Source organism: Mustela erminea, chromosome 2 (assembly GCF_009829155.1).
Source record: "Mustela erminea isolate mMusErm1 chromosome 2, mMusErm1.Pri, whole genome shotgun sequence".
NCBI lineage: Eukaryota > Metazoa > Chordata > Mammalia > Carnivora > Mustelidae > Mustela > Mustela erminea.
The window spans coordinates 134671493-134690332 of NC_045615.1; the positions used below are offsets into that span (position 1 = coordinate 134671493).

The 18840-nt window shown below is 37.6% G+C and overlaps 1 protein-coding gene across 1 annotated transcript in view; it reads right to left on the reverse strand.

Moving 5' to 3' along the window:
* Positions 1 to 5354: 5354 nt before the first annotated feature.
* Positions 5355 to 18840, reverse strand: part of YIPF7 (Yip1 domain family member 7) — a 32362-nt gene continuing 18876 nt past the window's right edge. The window contains exons 4-6 of the mRNA XM_032334204.1: positions 18025 to 18170; positions 13261 to 13442; positions 5355 to 10212 (exon numbers count right to left, since the gene is read on the reverse strand). Coding sequence (XP_032190095.1) covers positions 10050 to 10212; positions 13261 to 13442; positions 18025 to 18170 — 491 coding nt within the window. The 3' untranslated portion in view covers positions 5355 to 10049. The remainder of the gene's footprint in view (positions 10213 to 13260; positions 13443 to 18024; positions 18171 to 18840) is intronic.

Below are 18840 nucleotides of genomic sequence, written 5' to 3' on the forward strand. Positions count from 1 at the left end.
TTTAATTTTTTTTCTCATTAAAATTGTGCAAGGAATGTTGACAGTACCAATTGTACCTTAACAGGCATTTCAGGTTCAAGAATATTTGAGAACTATTCTGTGGATGGTTGCTCCAGTGAATAGATTTCAAATTATGTGAAATTGGTTTTGTGTGAAAAGTGCAAGAGTTTGTCCTAAAAATACATTAATTTTATTAGATTGTTTAGAGCTTTGGAGTTCCCTCTGGACAGAGCCAAGAGTGCCTTCATTGCCTCCTCCATGTACTGAGCTGGTCCAAAGTAATTCTCTATTGTGATGGTAATCCATCCATTCTGAAAGTGGTAAAATGGGGGTGGGGGTTTAATAAAGGCAAATGAACCCAGAGGTGGTTGTGGCTTCAAAGGACAGTGGTCAGGGAAAGACAGTCCTTTTCCTTTGAGCTCTCATCAACATATTCTCAAGGTGGGAGCAATATGTCCAAGACCTCTTCATCACTAAGATTTCTGGACTTCAGAACTCCTCTGTGTAGTGTCTTATCACAACAAAGAAGCCTGAACTTCTTGAACAGTGGTACAAGGCTTTCAGAGCCAGGAAGCAGAAGCAGCCAGCCCTCCTAAAGCTTGGGCTCAAAACCACGATGGCCGTTTCCACTGTAAGTCGCAAGCAGCCCAGATTCAAGAAGGTCAGTAGCACATGTGCACAGAGAAGGAAGGAATTTTTGGCAGCGGCCATATTTCTTGTTAGAGCCTACATGGTGTGGAGGGATGTAGGAGGAGGGGGTGTGCCATAATGAGTATGGAAAATTGTTGTTCTTAGCAGGTTGAGGAAGAGATTAGAAAATTACTTGGATAAACAGATGGTATGATGAAATAAGCACTAATCTCATGGTGTATAAAATGACAAAAGGATATGAAAATGATGAGACATGGAGAGTGTTGTAGACTGAATTGTGCGCCTGCTCCCCCCAGTTTAGATATTGTAGTGCTAAGCTCTAGTACTTAAGGATATGACTGTAGTTGTGGATAGCACCTTTAAATGGATAAGTAAGGTAAAATGAGGTCATTTGGGTGGGCCCTAATCCAGTAAGATGGGTGTCCTTAGAAGGAGTGGATATTAAGACTTAAAAAACTGACTAAGGAAAAAATACATGAGGACACAGGAGGAGGCAGCCACTTGCAAACTCATTAGAGAGGTCCCAGAAGAAACTGAACTTGCAATCACTGTGATCTTGGACTTAAGACACCCAGTCTGTGGCACTTTGTGATAACAATCCTAACAGAGCAATGCAATCAGCATCTTCAAGACACTTAGCTCCAGTGGAGATGTAGACAAATAAAGAGGCATTTTTTTAAATATATTTTTTAAAGATTTTATTTATTTATCTGACACAGAGAGAGATCACAAGTAAGCAGAGCAGCAGAGAGAGAGGGAGAAGCAGGCTCCTTGCTGAGCAGAGAGCCCCATGCGGGCTCAATCCCAAGACCCTGAGATCATGACCTGAGCCAAAGGCAGAGGCTTAACCCACTGAGCCATCCAGGCACCCAAAGACAAATGTTTTAAAGGAAATAAATGTGATAAATCTTCGTTTAGTAACAACACAGTAGCTGTTTGGTCCCCGTGAACCACTACAATCTCTGGCTTTTCACCATTACTCATAAATGAGACATTTCTAATACCCACCACAGGAGTGGACACAGGATGCCAGGGGAATACATAAAAAAGGCAATGTATTCTCTTTCTTTGTATGTTTCACTGGCATAAATTTTCATTGCTTTTTCTTTTTGGTAAAGATTTTATTTATTTGTTTGTGAGTGAGACAGCATACCAGTTGGGAGGAGGAGCGTAGGGAGAAGGGCAAGCAGACTCCCTGCTGAGTGAGGAACCCAACTCAGGCCTTAAATCCCAGGTCCCTGAGATCATGACCTGAGCCAAAGGCAAACCCTTAACCAAATGAGCCACCCAGGTGCCCCTTCATTGCTTTCTCTGAGACATTCTATATAAAACACTGAAATACAGTAGATGCCCACCATGTATTAGTTCTTTAGGTACTCCCTTCCAACCAACTGTATACATACATAATTTTTTTATTTTTCTTTTTCTACCCCAGGGAAGGGAAATAAAAGTAGAAAACCAGAGTGGAAGGATCAGAAACTACAACAGCAACAACAAACCCAAACATCTCCACCGGCCTATTCCTTTAGGCTGCACACATGGGGTTGGGGGAGGGGGTAGGCCTGGCATTGGCTGCTCTGGGTCCTTTAAGAGAGAAACCTCTCACCACCAGTGGCTGCTGGTTCTGGAGCTCTGTGAAGTCGTGCACATGATCTGAGACATTTCTGGTGATTATTTAAAAATATTCTGGATTAATTCATTCTGCTCAAGAAGAATCTTCTCAAGATGAAACTACAATTGAGAGCAAAGATCAGCAAATAGAATTTTTCATTATTCTAAAATAATAATCTATGAAAATATGTTTCAGTAAATACTCATGGCTGTTTAAGGACATTATTGTATTATCAAAGCTTATACATGATACAAGGTTTATTGAATAGTTGATGATGAAGGGAATTTCACATGGGAAATCTTCCTGGAAGTGGTATTTCTAATAGGATGAGGAAGCATTAATGCGTATCAGGGAGGAGTTATTTATATTTCTGATTTATCATTTTAATTAAGCATTGTTTTTTAATAGCACTCATGACTCAGGGCAGAAAATAAGGCAAGTTAAAGTTATAGGTGTGCAAAATACTCCACCGGGCTCTATGGTTCCTTGCAGAGAGACAGACCAAGGGTCATACCCAAATAGCTATAAAATAAATGCTTTTGTGGTCAGTGTTTCAGAAATAATGCTAGGGAATAAAAATATCTTTGCACATTCTATATATTTTTTGGACTCTCTCCAGCAGTCTCTCTGGGAAAATGAAGAACATCAAACATAAAAACACTAAACAGCATTTTGGGGCCGCTGCAAATAATCATTCTGAGAGAATCCAAGAAATATGGAAAGATTCTGTAAAAGTTCTGCTCATACGCTTTTGACACAAGCACAGTCTTGCTTGTGGTTGCGCTGGCTTCTCTCCCATCCCCGCCAGCCTGTCCAACAAGTGACCCTCAGAGGGAAGTTCCAGATGGCTGCTTATCTACATGGCCCACACTTTTTATTAAATAAGGATAAATTCCATAGTTTCCACATTTTAAAAAGCAACACCGACTGCGGTGCCTATTTTGGGGGTGAGCTCACTGCTGCTGGGTATAGGCAGCGACCAAGGTTGTGCATGCTTTTCACTAGGTCCTGGGAAGGCCCTAGGCCTCCTTGCCCTTGCCTGCTGTTCTTCAGCACTCCTTCTGCCCTGGCCTGAATCTGGTATCTGTTCTCAAGAGCACTTTTAATTGTCCCTCGCTCTTTGTTACCAGTTTATCAGGATTCCAGGCGCTACCAGTTTATCATGATTCCAGGCGCTAACCATCAGGATCTAACTGGCTGATCCTGGTTCACTTGCCCCTGACTGCCAGGAAGGAGTCAGAGAGAGAAGCTAGAATTGCCTGCTTTGGTTTCTGCTCCAGCAGCCTGGGGACGGGGGGGAAGGGGGGATACCCTGAAAATAAGAAAGAGGTTTATATGTTTAGTAGACACATAATTAAACTTCAGTGAAGACTTTTATTTCAAATTCATAAAATTGTGTTAATATTTCTAGTAACACTTAAAAACAAGTTTAGCTAGCCTTGTCATGATCCTTCACCAACGGCGTTACCATGTCAAAACAATTGTTTTCTGCTAAGTATGTATATCAGTCAAGGTCATTATCCTTTACTCATAATTTTATTCATGATTTAATGGAAAAGCAAATAGTCTTTCTTAAAAGCTCATCCTAGAGGACCTATTAGAGCTGGGGCAAGTTTTCATTTACTGAGTAATTACTATGTTCCTGGCTGACATGTGGCTACGTAATTTATAAGCTGTATCTTATTTAGATCTCACAAGGACCTTGCAAACTCTGCATCAATGACTTCATTTTCTGTGTGAAAAAAGTCCCCAAACTGTCTACATGCAGAACCCAGGACCCGAATCTAAGATTTTCTGCCCCCCCTTCCTTCCTTCTTTCCTTCTTCCTTTCTTCTTCTTTCTTTGACATCAAAGTCCTTATACATAACATTATTTCCTCACCACTTCACATGGCTAATTAGCAGTGTAAAAGCCCATGAATCCTACCTTCATGAAGAAATCTACTTTTTTTCTGAAAAATATGTACTTAGTCAACATCATCATAGATTCTCTGACACAGCCTGATTGGTTTTTAAACTTTAAAGAAAAAAAAATTATTCCAAACTTCCACTTAGAAATGAAAACGGATTTGAAAAGCTATGGATCCTTGACTGTGTCATTGAGACATGGTACGGAACCTACAGCGCTCTGAGAGGAAGAGGAGCGGGAGCTCATCAATGTGGTCTCACAGTTGGCATTCTTCACTGGGAACCAGAGCAGAGTGGCAAAACATCTGTCCTCGAATGTTGCAAAGGCCACTGCCCTAGTTAAAGTGTTGTGAACTGGGGCACTTGAATCTAAGTAATTCAGGACTTTTATTTTCAGCACATGTCCCCAATCATTCCTGCAGAAATGAAGGCCATTTCTTGACTTCAAATGTGCCATTTACCCTTAGTACACAATCTGTAACTTTTATCCAACCAGTAAAGACAGAAAAGTGGAAAAATGTCACATTCTCAGAATTTAAAAAAAAAAAAAAAAAAGCTGAAAACATTTGAGGAAAGGGAAAAGTGTTGTCTGAGCCTATTAAACCAAAAACATGTATTTCTTGTTGAGTACCCTAATTATGGTTCCTTTCACTTTATCACTTCTATAATATACTTTACTGAACATAAATAAATTTCACCACTTATTAAAAACGAAAAGTATCTTCATTCCATACAATTCCATATAATACACTCATTATAACTTGGAGTTGAGAAGAGGCCTATATTTTGTGAGATTTTCCTATCTAAATGCTAACTAGATCTGAATATGCATAGCTTCTTCCTACTAGAGTTAAGAAATGGGCCCAGGAGTCATGAAGGTAACATTTTAGTCCTTTTAGACATTCTAGATTTCTTCTTCTATATTGTTATTCTCTGTCAGGTAAGGCTTTTTGGTTCTATCCAGCAATGGCCAAGGTTGAGGGGGAAAGGATAAATCTGAGTAGAATAAATAGTAGAGGTTGGGAGAAGGGGGTGGGATTATGGACATTGGGGAGGGTATGTGCTTTGGTGAGTGCTGTGAAGTGTGTAAACCTGGTGATTCACAGACCCATACCCCTGGGGATAAAAATATATGTTTATAAAAAATTAAAAAATTAAAAAAAAAAAAGAATAAATAGTAGACATGTTGGTGGCCCTGAAGATGTAATGAGGGGTTTTGCTCAGTAAAAGACAGTGTTATGTTGTGCTTATGGTTGTGGTTATGGACTTTGGAGTCAGGCTTCCCTGATTCAAATCCTGGTTGTGGATTAAATAACCTTGAGCAAGTAATTTTGCCTTTTAGTAACCCAGTAACCTCATCTGTAAAATGGATGTAATGATAAGAATACCTCATAAAGTTACTGTGGAAATTAAGTGAGTTAATAATATAAACCATCCAGGTCAACCCATAGTAAGTCCTCCCTAAATATCAAACTTATGAGAATTTAATACATGTATTTTTTCATGATTCTTCAAAATTATTTTTCTGTCATTACCGAACATTTGACCATAGATATGAAAAATAATTGACTCACTGCCTATTGTAACAAAATTTTAGATTACTTCTGATTTTTCATGGCTATGTATTTGCTTATTCTTTTCAGATTAACCTTAAAATCACTTCTTCAACTTCTAAGAAAAATACTTCTGGAATTTTAATTGGAATTATATTAAACCTATACATTTATGTTGGGTATATTCTTCTATAAAATTCAATTTCTTATCCTGGGGTATAGTATACCCATCTGCATATTCTAGCCTTCCTAAAAAGTGAATCTAGTATTTTGTAATTATTTTCATAGAGATCATCTATATTTATTTTTACATTAATTCTTATGTATTTCATGATTTTGCCATTAGGAACTATTAAATGGAATTTATTCTTATGTGTTGCTCTTATGAAATATTTAGTACTTTGTTTATGTGGATATTTATATGGAGGTTATAATTTTTCATACTAAAAACATCAAACCTTTTCTGTTATGACTATTTCTATGCATAGAAAATGTCAACTTACATCCTGAATTTAGAGCAATTTTTACCTATAATTTATTTCAGTAAAAGCACTTTAGAAAGGTAAAAATTTTAAGTCTATCATGTAAATGCATAGCTAAGCAATAGGATGATTTTATAAATAAATCACTTAAACAAACAACATTGGTGCTTCATGTCTCTTAAACAAAGAGTCAGTAGGACTATCTCAGTCTAACTAGAATAAGATTTTAAGAGAATTCCATGCTTCACTAAGAGGCCCATTAATGGGTTATAAACTACAGAAGTCCAGCATTTACTCAAGACCTGCCTTCTTTTCTAACATTCCTACCTTAGTGTTCTTCTCATTCATTTGTGATTGTCTTGTTTATTTACTGTTTACTTGTTTATTGTCTACTGCCCCCCCCATTGCCACTGCCATTTCTATTAGGTTGTCACCTTGGTTGTCTTGTTTACTACAATAATCAGTATCAAACCACAGTCTTATTCATGCATTCATTCAGTAATTATGTATTAATCTGCTATTTTTTGTCAGGAACTGTTGTAGATAGACAAGGCCTCTGGCCTTGAAGTGTTTAAAGAAAGAAAACAAAGAAACAAATAACGTAAGTTCAGCTAATTATAAGACCTCTGGGAAGGTAAGACGATAGACCGAGCAAAGCAAGGAGGGGTACTGGGTACTGTTTCCGAAAGAATAACCAGTAAAGGTCTCTCTAAGGAGGTAAAATATGAAGAGAGACCTGAACGATATGAAAGATGTGAAGGGAGAATATTGCGGGTAGACTGAATGGTTATAAAGATCTTGAGGTGGATAAACTTGGTGGTCTAAGAAGTAGCAATAAAACCAGGGAACAGGGGAGAGAGAGGCAGGCGATGGATGAGGTCAGGAAGGCAAATCGTGGTCAGATCGTTGAGTCAAGGCCTTCTTCTCTCCACTAGTGCTTTTCGAGATTTGTTACGCATACAAATCATCTAGGATCTTGTTAAAACACACACTCTGGCTCAGTTGGTCTGGGGCAGGGGTTGGGATTCTGAATTTCTAACAATCTTCCAGAGGATTTTATTGCTGTTGTTCTGAGGACCAGTCTTTGAATAATAAGCTTCTGAACTATGAAGAGGTAGTTGAATTCTATTGTAAATATGAATAAAAGCCATTGAAGGGCCCTGGACTCGAGATAACACAACTGATTTACACTTTTAAAGGATCATGAAGATTCTGTGTGTAGAAAAGCCTACTGGGGGGAAAGTGGAAGCTGGAAACCAGTAAGAAGATTGCTTCAGTTAGATATCAGATGATAATGGCTTGAAGTAACTTTGGCAGGGAATGAGCTCATGAGACATAGTCAAATTTCAGATACATTTTGATTACAGTGTCAACAGGATGTTCTGATGAATTAGACGTTGGAAGTAACAGTAACAGTGATGAAAACAGACTACTAGTTTTTAGACTGAGCACTTGGATGGCTTGTGGCTCATGTTCAGAGCTTAGGGGAGATTGCTGGATGGATGGAAATTTAGGAGCCATTAGATTTTAAAGCTATGCAATTAAATGAGCTCATCTAGTAAGTGGGTATATACAGAAGAGATTTAAGATTGAGAAAAGGAAGAAAGCCCACTCAAAGAATTGAGACTTTCAGTGAGACTGGAAAAAAAAAAAAAGAATGGGTGATGTCCCAGAAGTCTAGTGAAGGGCTTCAGCACAGGGGTTGGTGAGGAGGGTGATTAATAATTCAAACAAAATGTTCAAATAAAATGCATGGTTGAGACTTGACCGTTGGACTTAGCCAGATGTGGGTTATTGCTGATTTGACAAAGGAGGCCTCGATTCATTACAGGGTAATGAATCTTGGCTGGACAGTAACAGAAAGACAATAAGTAGTGATAAAGTGGAGGCAGAGACAAGAGACACCTGTTTCAAAGATTTTGGGGACAGAAATGGGCCCTCACTGGAGAGTGACGATGAATCAAAGGATTTTTATTTTAAGATAAGAGATAATGAAATATGTTTATGTTCTGATTATGAGTGACAGGTGTGATACTCTGATTTATAAGATGAAATACACATTCATTCGGTCTTCACTCCTATTTCTGGTTCAAAACTCCTAAAACCCTTGACATTTCCTAACGTTTTCTTTTGTATGATGTTAATGAGGTGACTTCGGGAAAACCCTTAAGGCTGGGGGCTGGATGCCAAGGGAACCAAAAGTTGAACTTCCAGTCCCACTCCCCAACTTCCTGGAAGGAAAGAGAGGCTGGGGGTTGAATTCAGGCAGCAGTGGCCAATGATTTAATCAATAATGCTTAGGTAACCCTCCATAAAAACTCAAAAGGACCAGGAAGCTTCTGGATTGGTGAGCATAGGGAGTTACTAGGAGAAAGACGTACCTAGAAAGGGCAAGGGAGCTGTGTGTCCTTTTTCCATAATTTGCATCTCTTCCTTCAGGCTGTCCTTCAGTTATATCCTTTTATAATAAACTGGCAATCTAGTTAAGTAAAATGTTTCTCTGAGTTCTATGAGCTGCCCTAACAAATTAACTAAAGCCAAGGAAGAGGTCATAGGAACTTTCAGTCTATAACTGGTTGGTCAGAAGTACAGGTAACAGCCTGGACTTGCAACTGGCATCTGAAATGGGGGCCAGGAGCAGCCTTGTGGACTGAGTCCTTAACCGGTGAGGTCTGAACTATAACCAGGTAGACAGTATCAGAACTGAATCAAATTGGAAGGTGTCCAGCTGGTATTGAAGCATTGCTTGGTGGTGTGGGGGAAAAAAACCCTACACTTTGGAACTGGGATCAGAATTTACACAGATCAAGAGGAAAATATTATTTATATAGGTGGACAGTCCGGCTGTGAAGAGAAGAGACAGTGTCAGGAGGGAATGCAGAATACTCGCGCGCGCGCGTGTGTGTGTGTGTGCATGCACACACATACATGCATATACATATTCTGTTGGTGGGAAGATGCAGTACTTTCCTTCTTTTCAATAAAATTTAAAGAGAGATCATCAACCAACAGTGAGAAATATGGGAAGAGTATTGGAGACTTGAGCAGTGAAGGAGTGGTGTGATATAATCATCTCGCAAGTTATGAAAACAAGTTCAGTAGGATAATGTCGTAGGATTCAAAAGGCAGAACTGTGGAGCCATTTAAGATATAGTAATATTAAAATGAAACAAGTGGGCTTCCCTCTCACCACATGTGGTTGTTTAGAAAGCAAACGGTAAGGTTACTGAGGACATAGGAAATAAAGACATTTTAATTATGAACCATGGCATCTAAACCTAGAAAGAAGCCTTGAAAAGTGATGAGTTAATGCATTGTTCAAACAGGACAAAAGAACAGATGTTATAGTAAATGAACTGAAAAACAGGAGGTTCTTTGAGCTCTCAAGTAAATTAAACCATATATAACCCTCCCCTGCAATTCTTTAAAGGTGCTAGACAGGGTGACCTTAACCAGTAACGTAGTTTGAATTGTCATGAAGATTTCTCAAAAGGCTCAACATTGCTTTACTTTACACAGTCATCATATGATTTTATTTACTTACAATTTCTTAAAAATAGATCCATTGAGAAAAGGAGGGTACAGCATCAGTACAACGACTATATCCCCTTTGATTTTAAAGCATTTTAAAATGTTTTAATGCACCAAACCAAAAAGCAAAACATCATTCAAACCAAACAAGTTATTAAAGTACCAGCCTTAAGTGCTGTTTTGTCTCTTTGCTTATTATTCTCTCAACAGCAATAAAGCAGAAATCATATTACCGAATTTGAATGCTAACACATTTCCAGGATAATATGAACAGGAAACAAATAGAATCTTGAAACGCCATCTCAAATACTCTTCAGAAAACTGTTAGGAGGGCAAAAAGTCCGTAAAGTAAGCCACAAGGGTAGGCAATGAGAAGCTGTTGCCCTTCCATGCCCAAGGCTGAACTGAAGATTTTGGAAGCCGAGAGACTACACCAGCCAATAATGAACAGTGCCAACACAGTTCCGAAGGTGCCCCTATAGCAAAGACAAAAGAGATGATTACCCTCTATCATGAGAAAAGGAGATTATTGAGTCAAAGCTGCCTCTGATACGTCCTTGGTACAATATTTATAACTACTTTCTCCATTTGCAAAATAAGGGTGAGGAACTGTATGAAGTCAAAGGCCTTGGCCAGCTTGAAAATTTGTGAGTCAAACTCCCCATCAGAGGTAAACATTTTATACTTCAGTAAAACTTGAACTCATAGGAGTACAAAAACTCACCTACAGTTACCGTCATCTGTCAATATTCAAATCCCTATTCCTGAAAATCTTTTATAAAAACTATGCTTAGGGGAGCCTGAGTGGCTCAGTCGGTGAAGGAACTGCCTTCAGCTCAGGTCATGATCTCAGAGTCCTGAGATCGAATCCAGCATCAGGCTCCCTGCTCAGCAGGGGCTCTGCTTCTCTCTCTGAACCTCTCCTCTCATGCTTTCTCTCTCTCTCAAATAAATAAATAAAATATTTTTTGAAAAAATGTTAAAAAAAAAAAAACTATGCTTAGGGCTTTCTTTTATAATTACACATTCTTTTTCCCACACTCTCTTTCCAAATTGATGCATGGTATGAACAGAAAGAAAACTGGACTTGTAATGCAGCTGGGGGCCTCACCCCCACTGCTCTCACGTCTGCTTTTCAGGTTTCTATCTGAAATAGCAAAGCCTGACACACTTCAAGTAGGGAACACAATTTTGTGTGTGGCTTCCCACCTCATTGCTGAGGATTCCTTTTGTAGGTGTATTGTGGATTTTTTAGAATATTGGGATGGATTTGTTCAAATTGTTATCTTCAAAAATAACTTTGGAGGCAATAGGTTCTGAAAGAATGAATGGGGAATGGGTAGGGATGCCTGGGTGGCTCAGTGGGTTAAAGCCTCTGCTTTCAGCTCAGGTCATGATCCTAGGGTTCTGGGATCGAGCCCCTCAACAAGCTCTCTGCTCAGCAGGGAGTCTGCTTCCTCCTCTCTCTCTCTCTCTCTCTCTCTGCCTGCCTCTCTTCCTGCTTGTGATCTCTGTCAAATAAATAAATTTTAAAAATATATTTAAAAAAAAAAGAATGAATGGGTAAATAAGGTAGTTAAGTCTAGCCACCATGGGGATAAAAGAGGAGGTATGGGAGGAAAGAGTGAATTTCATTCTTATGTGCATAACAGAATGTGTTATTTAGAAAAATAAGCTGTAAGATCTACAAAAGATCACGAGATAGCTAGTCCCCAGCTTTAGATCGATGAAGTGACATGATGAAAATTACACAGTGGAATGGCATGAGGTCAAGATCTCCTAATTCCCAATGCCACATTGATTCTTTCACCATCAAACTACACTGTCTCAGTGTAGTTTATACCAGGATCTGATTGTAGAATCAATCAGATCCTGGTATAATCTGAAGTTGAGAATTATGTTTATTATTTGTGAGAATGACAAAGATACTTACTTTTAATAACTGAACCAGAGAAAAACTATACAATATATGGCTTCTGATGCTGTGGATTATAAATAAACCAAAAATATTTAGAGTGTCCTCTAATAAATATGATATGCATTGGTTTAATAAATATATATTAGGAAAAATTTATAGGTCAACCTAATATATAAGTTTTTATGAACGAAAATGTAAAATTATATGTGATTGATTTGAGTGATATAGTATTATGCCCAAAAAGGAAATTTCAGTGTAACAGTCTTAGGGGGTTGGATAATTTAATCTCCTTTAATACAATTTAAAAGATTTCTAAATCATCCTTTATCATTTCAGAATGAATCTCTAATGAAACAGGGTCCAAACTTCTGATGATTCTCAAAATCTCATTTTAGTTGTTATTTTCTTCCCCTAATAATCTGGAGTCATTTGAGATGCTCAAATAGAGCATCTTAACTTTGCTGGATATAATGTTTTAAATTTTAAATTCTTAAATCGTAAATGATTACAGCATTCATTGGCAAAAGCTTTCAACTAAATAGAACTAAACTCTGTATTAACATGTCAAATGTCTGTCCTAAACAACACAGTAAATGGAAAAGCTTGTTAAAGAACCCACTTGGGATTCTCTCCCTCTCCTTCTGCCCCTCCCATTCGAGCTAAATAAGTAAATAAATATATTTATATATGTGAGACCATGTTAAAACAGAGAAGCATTTCCAACTAAGTCACTCTCAACAATGTTATTAAAAAACTAAATGAGACATCTAAACAAAATTTGTAAAGGCTCTCCTACAATGTCTACCTTTGGCATTGGTAAGTTTTTTATATAATACACTATCCAGTGTAGTGTTAATAACCCAAAATGTGGATCATCCAAAAAATTTCAAATTGTGTCTTCTTTGGATGTGGAAGAATGGGCACTGATGGCAAATGTTTATTGAGTTCCGAGCACGTAGGGGACAAAAGACTATGTAATTACTTGCTCTCCCCAAACTGTGGTAGTGATGTTCGTTCACATGCCCTGGGAAATTGCCCAACAGAAATATATCTACTGGATCCTCATTAATAGTTTTGAATTGCAAATCCTAACTTCCCAGGAAGTAAAAAAGAAAAAAAAAATCTATTGGCTGAGCATATACGCTATAAAGTTCTCCAGCATTAATATCCTCATCAGGGTTCCTGGGAATTCTTCACTGCAAGGAGCCCAGCTGAGAAATCGCAGTTGCTTGCCGCCTCAAAGGCAGAATGCCTGGGAGCTGAAGCAATTCGTCAGTGTTCACCAGGCAGCTCCTCTTCCAAAATCAAACAAGTGAATTCATGCAGTTGTTCTATTACCCCAGACAATGGTTCGTACTGAAGACTGCAACCACCTCCAAAGTGCCACTTTCACAGATAACTTGGTTGAATTTACATCATCTAAATAGGAACAGTACCTGAGCCCAAACCGACCCACTTACCTGAATCTGTGTGTCGCTCTTAATAGCCAAAGTTTCCCCAATTCCATTCCCAAAAAGATCAGAAAAGAGGTTAACTGTCACCCCGGTGTGGCAAGCCTGAGAGAGGACTGTGCACGTGGGGTCCATTAGGGCACACAGGCACTTACTGCAGTGAAAAGAAGATGGCGCAGCTGGACAGGATGACCATGGGGAGCAGGCAGTAGCCCAGGACGCTGGCCACGCAGCCGTAAGATGCCCCGGAAGAGCTCATCAAGTTTAGTAAGGTGTGAATCCCCAGGCAACCTATGGCACTCATGCCATACACATAACCGAACTGAACTTTTCCTGCCTGAAACAATGGGAAGGAAGGACACAAGTGAACACACAACAAAGATCAAGAGGAAACTGGAATGTCAACAGAGCAGAGAGCATTTTAGAATCAATCAGCTCAACACTGTCTCATGTCTTTTGGGCACAGTCATCAGGAGACTGGGAGTTCTGGAGAAAACACTGACTATCCTATGACTTCCGGTCCTGAAAACAAATCCTCCTGGTTATTTCAGGGTGGCCCGTGCATGCCACTGAAAAGATGAAAAAAATTTCAAGTTTTTTTTTTTTTTTTAAATCATGTATCACCTATTAGAAGTACAAGACATAAGTAAGAATATACTTACTCTCCCTATTTGTTAAATAATTAAATGAATGAATTAATGGATGAAAAATAATCTAATTTCATCTTGAAGATTTTACAAGGCAAATGAGTAATGTTAACCAATACCTACAGGATTTACTGTTAGATCCTATCCTAAGCATTTCACATGTATTAAATTATTTAATCCACACAACTTTATGAGGTAGGTATCATTATTATACTCATTTTACCCATGAGGAAACTAAGGTGAAGAGAATATACAACTTGCTGAAAATAAAACGTTAAGCGGTGCAACTTGGCGTGGAACCTAGCCAGTCTGGTTCTAAAATTAGATGTTGGACACCTATAGGAGCTCTCCCAAGTCTTAAAATAAACCTTTTTTAACTTGACCTTTTAGCATATCCTAAACTTATTTGACCACAGAATCCTTTGTTTTCCTAATTCCTATTACCAGTTTAACTGAACATACTTTATGAAAATCTGGTTTATATAAACCAACTGGTACTGAATCATAAAAGAAGTACTGTTAAAGGGAAATCAGTAGTGTTCAGGATACAACACTGATTTTTTGAGGACTCATAAAAATAGCCATCTCCCACAGGCACTAGGGATTGGGAGCTGAAATAGTCCCATTAAACTCACCCAGAGAAAGTCACAAACTACTATTGATTCAACAGGGGATATTTTAATGTTTGCTACCTGAGGATGCCAAAGCTCCAGTAAAGAACGCACTTAGTTTTTCTATTTACATTACGCTGATTAGAAATTCTGGGTAAATATTGAATAGGCTGACTTTGTTTTTCATGGGAATCATGCAAAACAAGGAAGGATCTGGTAAATGCAGAGAGTGAGCTTTTTAGCTGTCATGTTCTCTTCTCCATGGCTGTTATCTATACAGTCTTTATGACTTACAGAGTAAAGAGATATTTACTTTGCAATTAATTAATGGAGAATTTTATGACCATTTTAATGTTCAAAATTGTCTAGCTATTGGAGAGATGGGGACATTGGTCACTACCAAGTCCTTTCACAAAATGTCCCTGAGCTGTGCTTGCAGAATTCTCTCCTGCAGTAGCCATAATGAGTTCTTACTGAGTAACTTCTGTATTCTCATGGCTATCCTGTGAAATAATACTAATAATGCTAATGGACATGCTTAAGAACCCTCTTAGTTATTGCTCTATTGGGTGAGTTTTTTCCACTTGGAAAATAGTGACCATTTAAAATCACTTATATTAGAGAAACCTCCTACTTCATGTTTTAGTTGGACGGGATAATTCTGAGGTAGCGAAAGCTGTAACAGTGAAGGGCAACTTCCCCACAAACAAAACACACAGAGCTAGAACTTTCTGACCCCAAGCGCTTTTATAAAAAGGGCGGGGTATATAGAGGGTGGACAAAATGAATTTGAGCGTAAAACTGTCCCTTTGGGGTATCAGTTAGTGACTGGTCCCCTCATCGCTTCTCTGGTCGGTTTACCCATTCTAAGTGGTGATTTTGTTTGGCAGAGGCCATCGCCATTTTTAATTTGTTTCAAATTCTAAAAAAGGGCTTGTAACTAAAATGGAAAACCAATGTTCCATTTCTGTCAGGGACCGCCTCCGGCCAGGAAAGTCCCCACCATTATAAGATGGCACTTGGCTCACTGCCAGCAAAACACCCTGCAAGTAAACGAGGAACGTTCTGGTGAAGCCCGCCTAAAGGAGGACATAGTCATTGGCTGTTTCAAATTTAATCAGCACAGTAACAAGACTCTCATTGGCTCTCCCCATTGCTTGGCCCCTTATTGGTCACCCTGCTGCATATAAGCTAAGGAAGTTGACGAAATAAACGGGATGAAGCATTAACACCATACCAGGCTGATTGTCGTTCTTGCGGGCCGAGGGCGACACATTTCTTCTTAACCTCAAAACCTTACGTGTCCACCTTGTACCACTCTCCTTACTAAATCTGAATTTGAAATGCTCATTATTCTTCTGATTATGCTTTGATATTGGTCATGCATGTTCCTTTTCCAGATCATACTCTTAGAGCTACCGGAAAAACGAAAGGGAGCCATACTTTTAAACCACTTATCTTCCTTGTTTTGGGGGTGACATAATGTTGACAGCAAAAATAACACTAAATTTATGCTAACTGTTTGAAGCTGTCCTCTTTGGTTTGCCTCCTTCAACATGAAGAAAGTCACTAAAAGATACTATGTCACGCCTTATGTCAACATAAATTATAAAAATGATAAGAATGTGATCATGAGTTTTATGCCTCTGGAGAAAATTAACAAATCGATTGTTGTTTTGGATTCAATTTTGCTTTCTCTAGTACAATGCCTATACCAGCCCATAAACTTTTCTTTTACATTTTCAATTCTAGATACCCAGGGCATGGTTAGTTTAGTTTCAAATGGGCTCTGAGTGAAATCTGACTTCATTAGTATATACCTAGGTGATTTTTTGTTGTTTTTGGTCTTTATTACTCTACATGTGTTAGAATCAATTCTGAAGTAATGACATCTAGTGGGAAAATAAAACTGATAATGTCTGCTTATAAAATATTTCAGAAAATACGCACTTTCACATATTCCTCCAAATTTTAGAGCTGAAAGGAACCTCAAGGACCACTTACATAAGTGTTTTTTTGTCTTCAAAATTAAGAAATAAGAAACAAAAATCTTAAGATCATACCTAGAGGCAAAGTTAGGGGTATGTTCAATTTCTCACTTCCATGAGTTCTTAGCCTATATTGTTTTGTACTTCAAACAAAAAAGAGGATATTTAAATAATTCCAACTAACATTATACACCCCAAAGAGAGCTTAATGGGATTAATGTTTTCCTTTAAGGGATGATAATAACATTTTCTATAATAAAACAAACAGCTGTTACATTAGAAATCACTTGAAAAAAAATATGGTTTAATATATTAAATTGATTGTTTCTATTTGATTAAATGACATGGTCTTAACTTAGTGTAGCTAAGATTATCATATTACTGTGACAAAGAAAGAAGGGAAGTTAAAGACTAAAACTCTAGTTGAGATAGTGTTTGATTTACAGAGTATTTTCATTACAGTAGTTCAAAGGAAAAGATAAGATGCTATCACTAAATACTATTGTATTAGATAAATATGTGATTATTAATCATATCACCATGCGAAACTTGATTGCTCTAAATATTTTGACTGGTATAAAATAAATTAATAAATAAAAAGTGAAAATTTATTTAGTTGCAAATACATTTTACATCTACTTTTGAAAACTGTAACTATAGTGGAGAAAAAAGCATTTATGGAAAGTGGATAGCCAAGAGACAGAGAAGTGGACTGAAGAGTGATTTTAAGGGCTTTTCCTAGAATTTTTAATTTCCTGTATTCTTTCTCCTGTCAAGTTTATCTCTTTGTCCCTTAATGAAACTATACTTTTCAGACTGGCCTGACCATCTTTTTCATCCTCTCTTTTTCACATATGGTCATTACTTCCTTGGTTTAAAATCATAGACATTTTCTCTTTTTCTTCCTTTTCCTTTAAATGAAACATTTTTCTAAAGTATGAGCTAAATGTCTTCTAAACTTAACGTGGGTGGAAATGTGTTTTTCTTTACTTCTTTGGAGAGTCACCACATTAGTCCAGATTTAAAGAATGAAAGATGAATGGTAAAGTCAAGGGAAAAATGTCTATATAAAAAGCAGAAAACTCAAATAATAGAGAAATATATAGGTTAAATATACAAATCACTGATTACACATTGCGAATTAATGTACTCATAATAACCTAACCGGAAACAAGGAGACTCATCTCATACTCATATCTCACACAGTATTTGAAATATTCTATAGGCACACCCCAGCAGAGAAAATGACGAGCAAAGAGAAAGGATTTCTCTGGTGTCACAACCGAAGTGTCACAGAAAACAAGAAATAAAATTTGGGCCAGTATTTCCCAAATCCATGTGTTCCTTCAACTTTTTCAAATTGACAATCTTTTCTGAATAACAAGAAAGACATAAGGGATTGCCCACTTTGTTGAAAACTTGCTTGGTGATTTGATTTTTGATATTCTGTTTAAATTTATATTTTTTCTGTCCTAATACTTGAGGGTTGTTTCTCTTTATCACTATGGTTCAATTAACTATGCCTCACACAAACACACACCCAAAAAAGCTAGTTATAAATTAAATAATCTACACTTTATCAAGTAACATATATTCTTCTGTATTAACAAAGACTTCTTCAAACATTAACACTTGACACACATTAAAATCTGGTGCTTGCTGCATTCTGTTACCAGAAGCAAGGTGGCTCCCAGAGCGATACAAAACAGGATAGGCCCAGTGAGGTCCGTTTCATTCATAATGCTGCCATCTGCTGGCTTCAGCGGGTTTAACACGGTCAAGGTTTTTTGCCATATGTGATCAAAATTAATTCCAAGTTCTGCAAAAACAAACAAACAAAAAGGAATAATATAAATATAAAAAATAATCATGGATAATGTTTACTTAAATTTAACATATCTCATTAATTTACTTAGCACTTTCATCAGATTGTTACACCTCCAAAATCTAAAGTTCTATGCAATAAACAGTGATTTAACAACAACAACAAAAGATTTGTTGTTCCCAAACAAGGAACTAAAAAAATATTTTAGAGAAATAATTACATCAAGGGAAAATTTCCATGCCTTATGCACCAAATATAAGCTTAAAATCTAGCTGAAAATTAGGAAATAGATGTTCTACAATAAAAAATAAAATAGTAACTAAGAGACCCAAAGTCCCATCCTATTGCTTAATAAATATTAGATAATAGATATTTCCCCCCCCCCCCATTTTCCCTTGATAACACTGTTAGGAGTTAGATAGTTAGGGAGTCAGGGCCAGTGTCCCCAACAACAATATATGGAATCAGGATAGCTACAATAAAACAGCACTGACAACCTGTTTTGCAGCTTAGACAAGACTACACTAGCATTCTGCTTGCAGCCTTTGCAGAGATGACTTCAGCAACACATCCTAAAATAAGACAATTAACCACAAAGCATATGTCACTATCATAGGCAATGGGCAGTTAAGACATAAGCACCAATTGTCAGCAAAAAAGACCA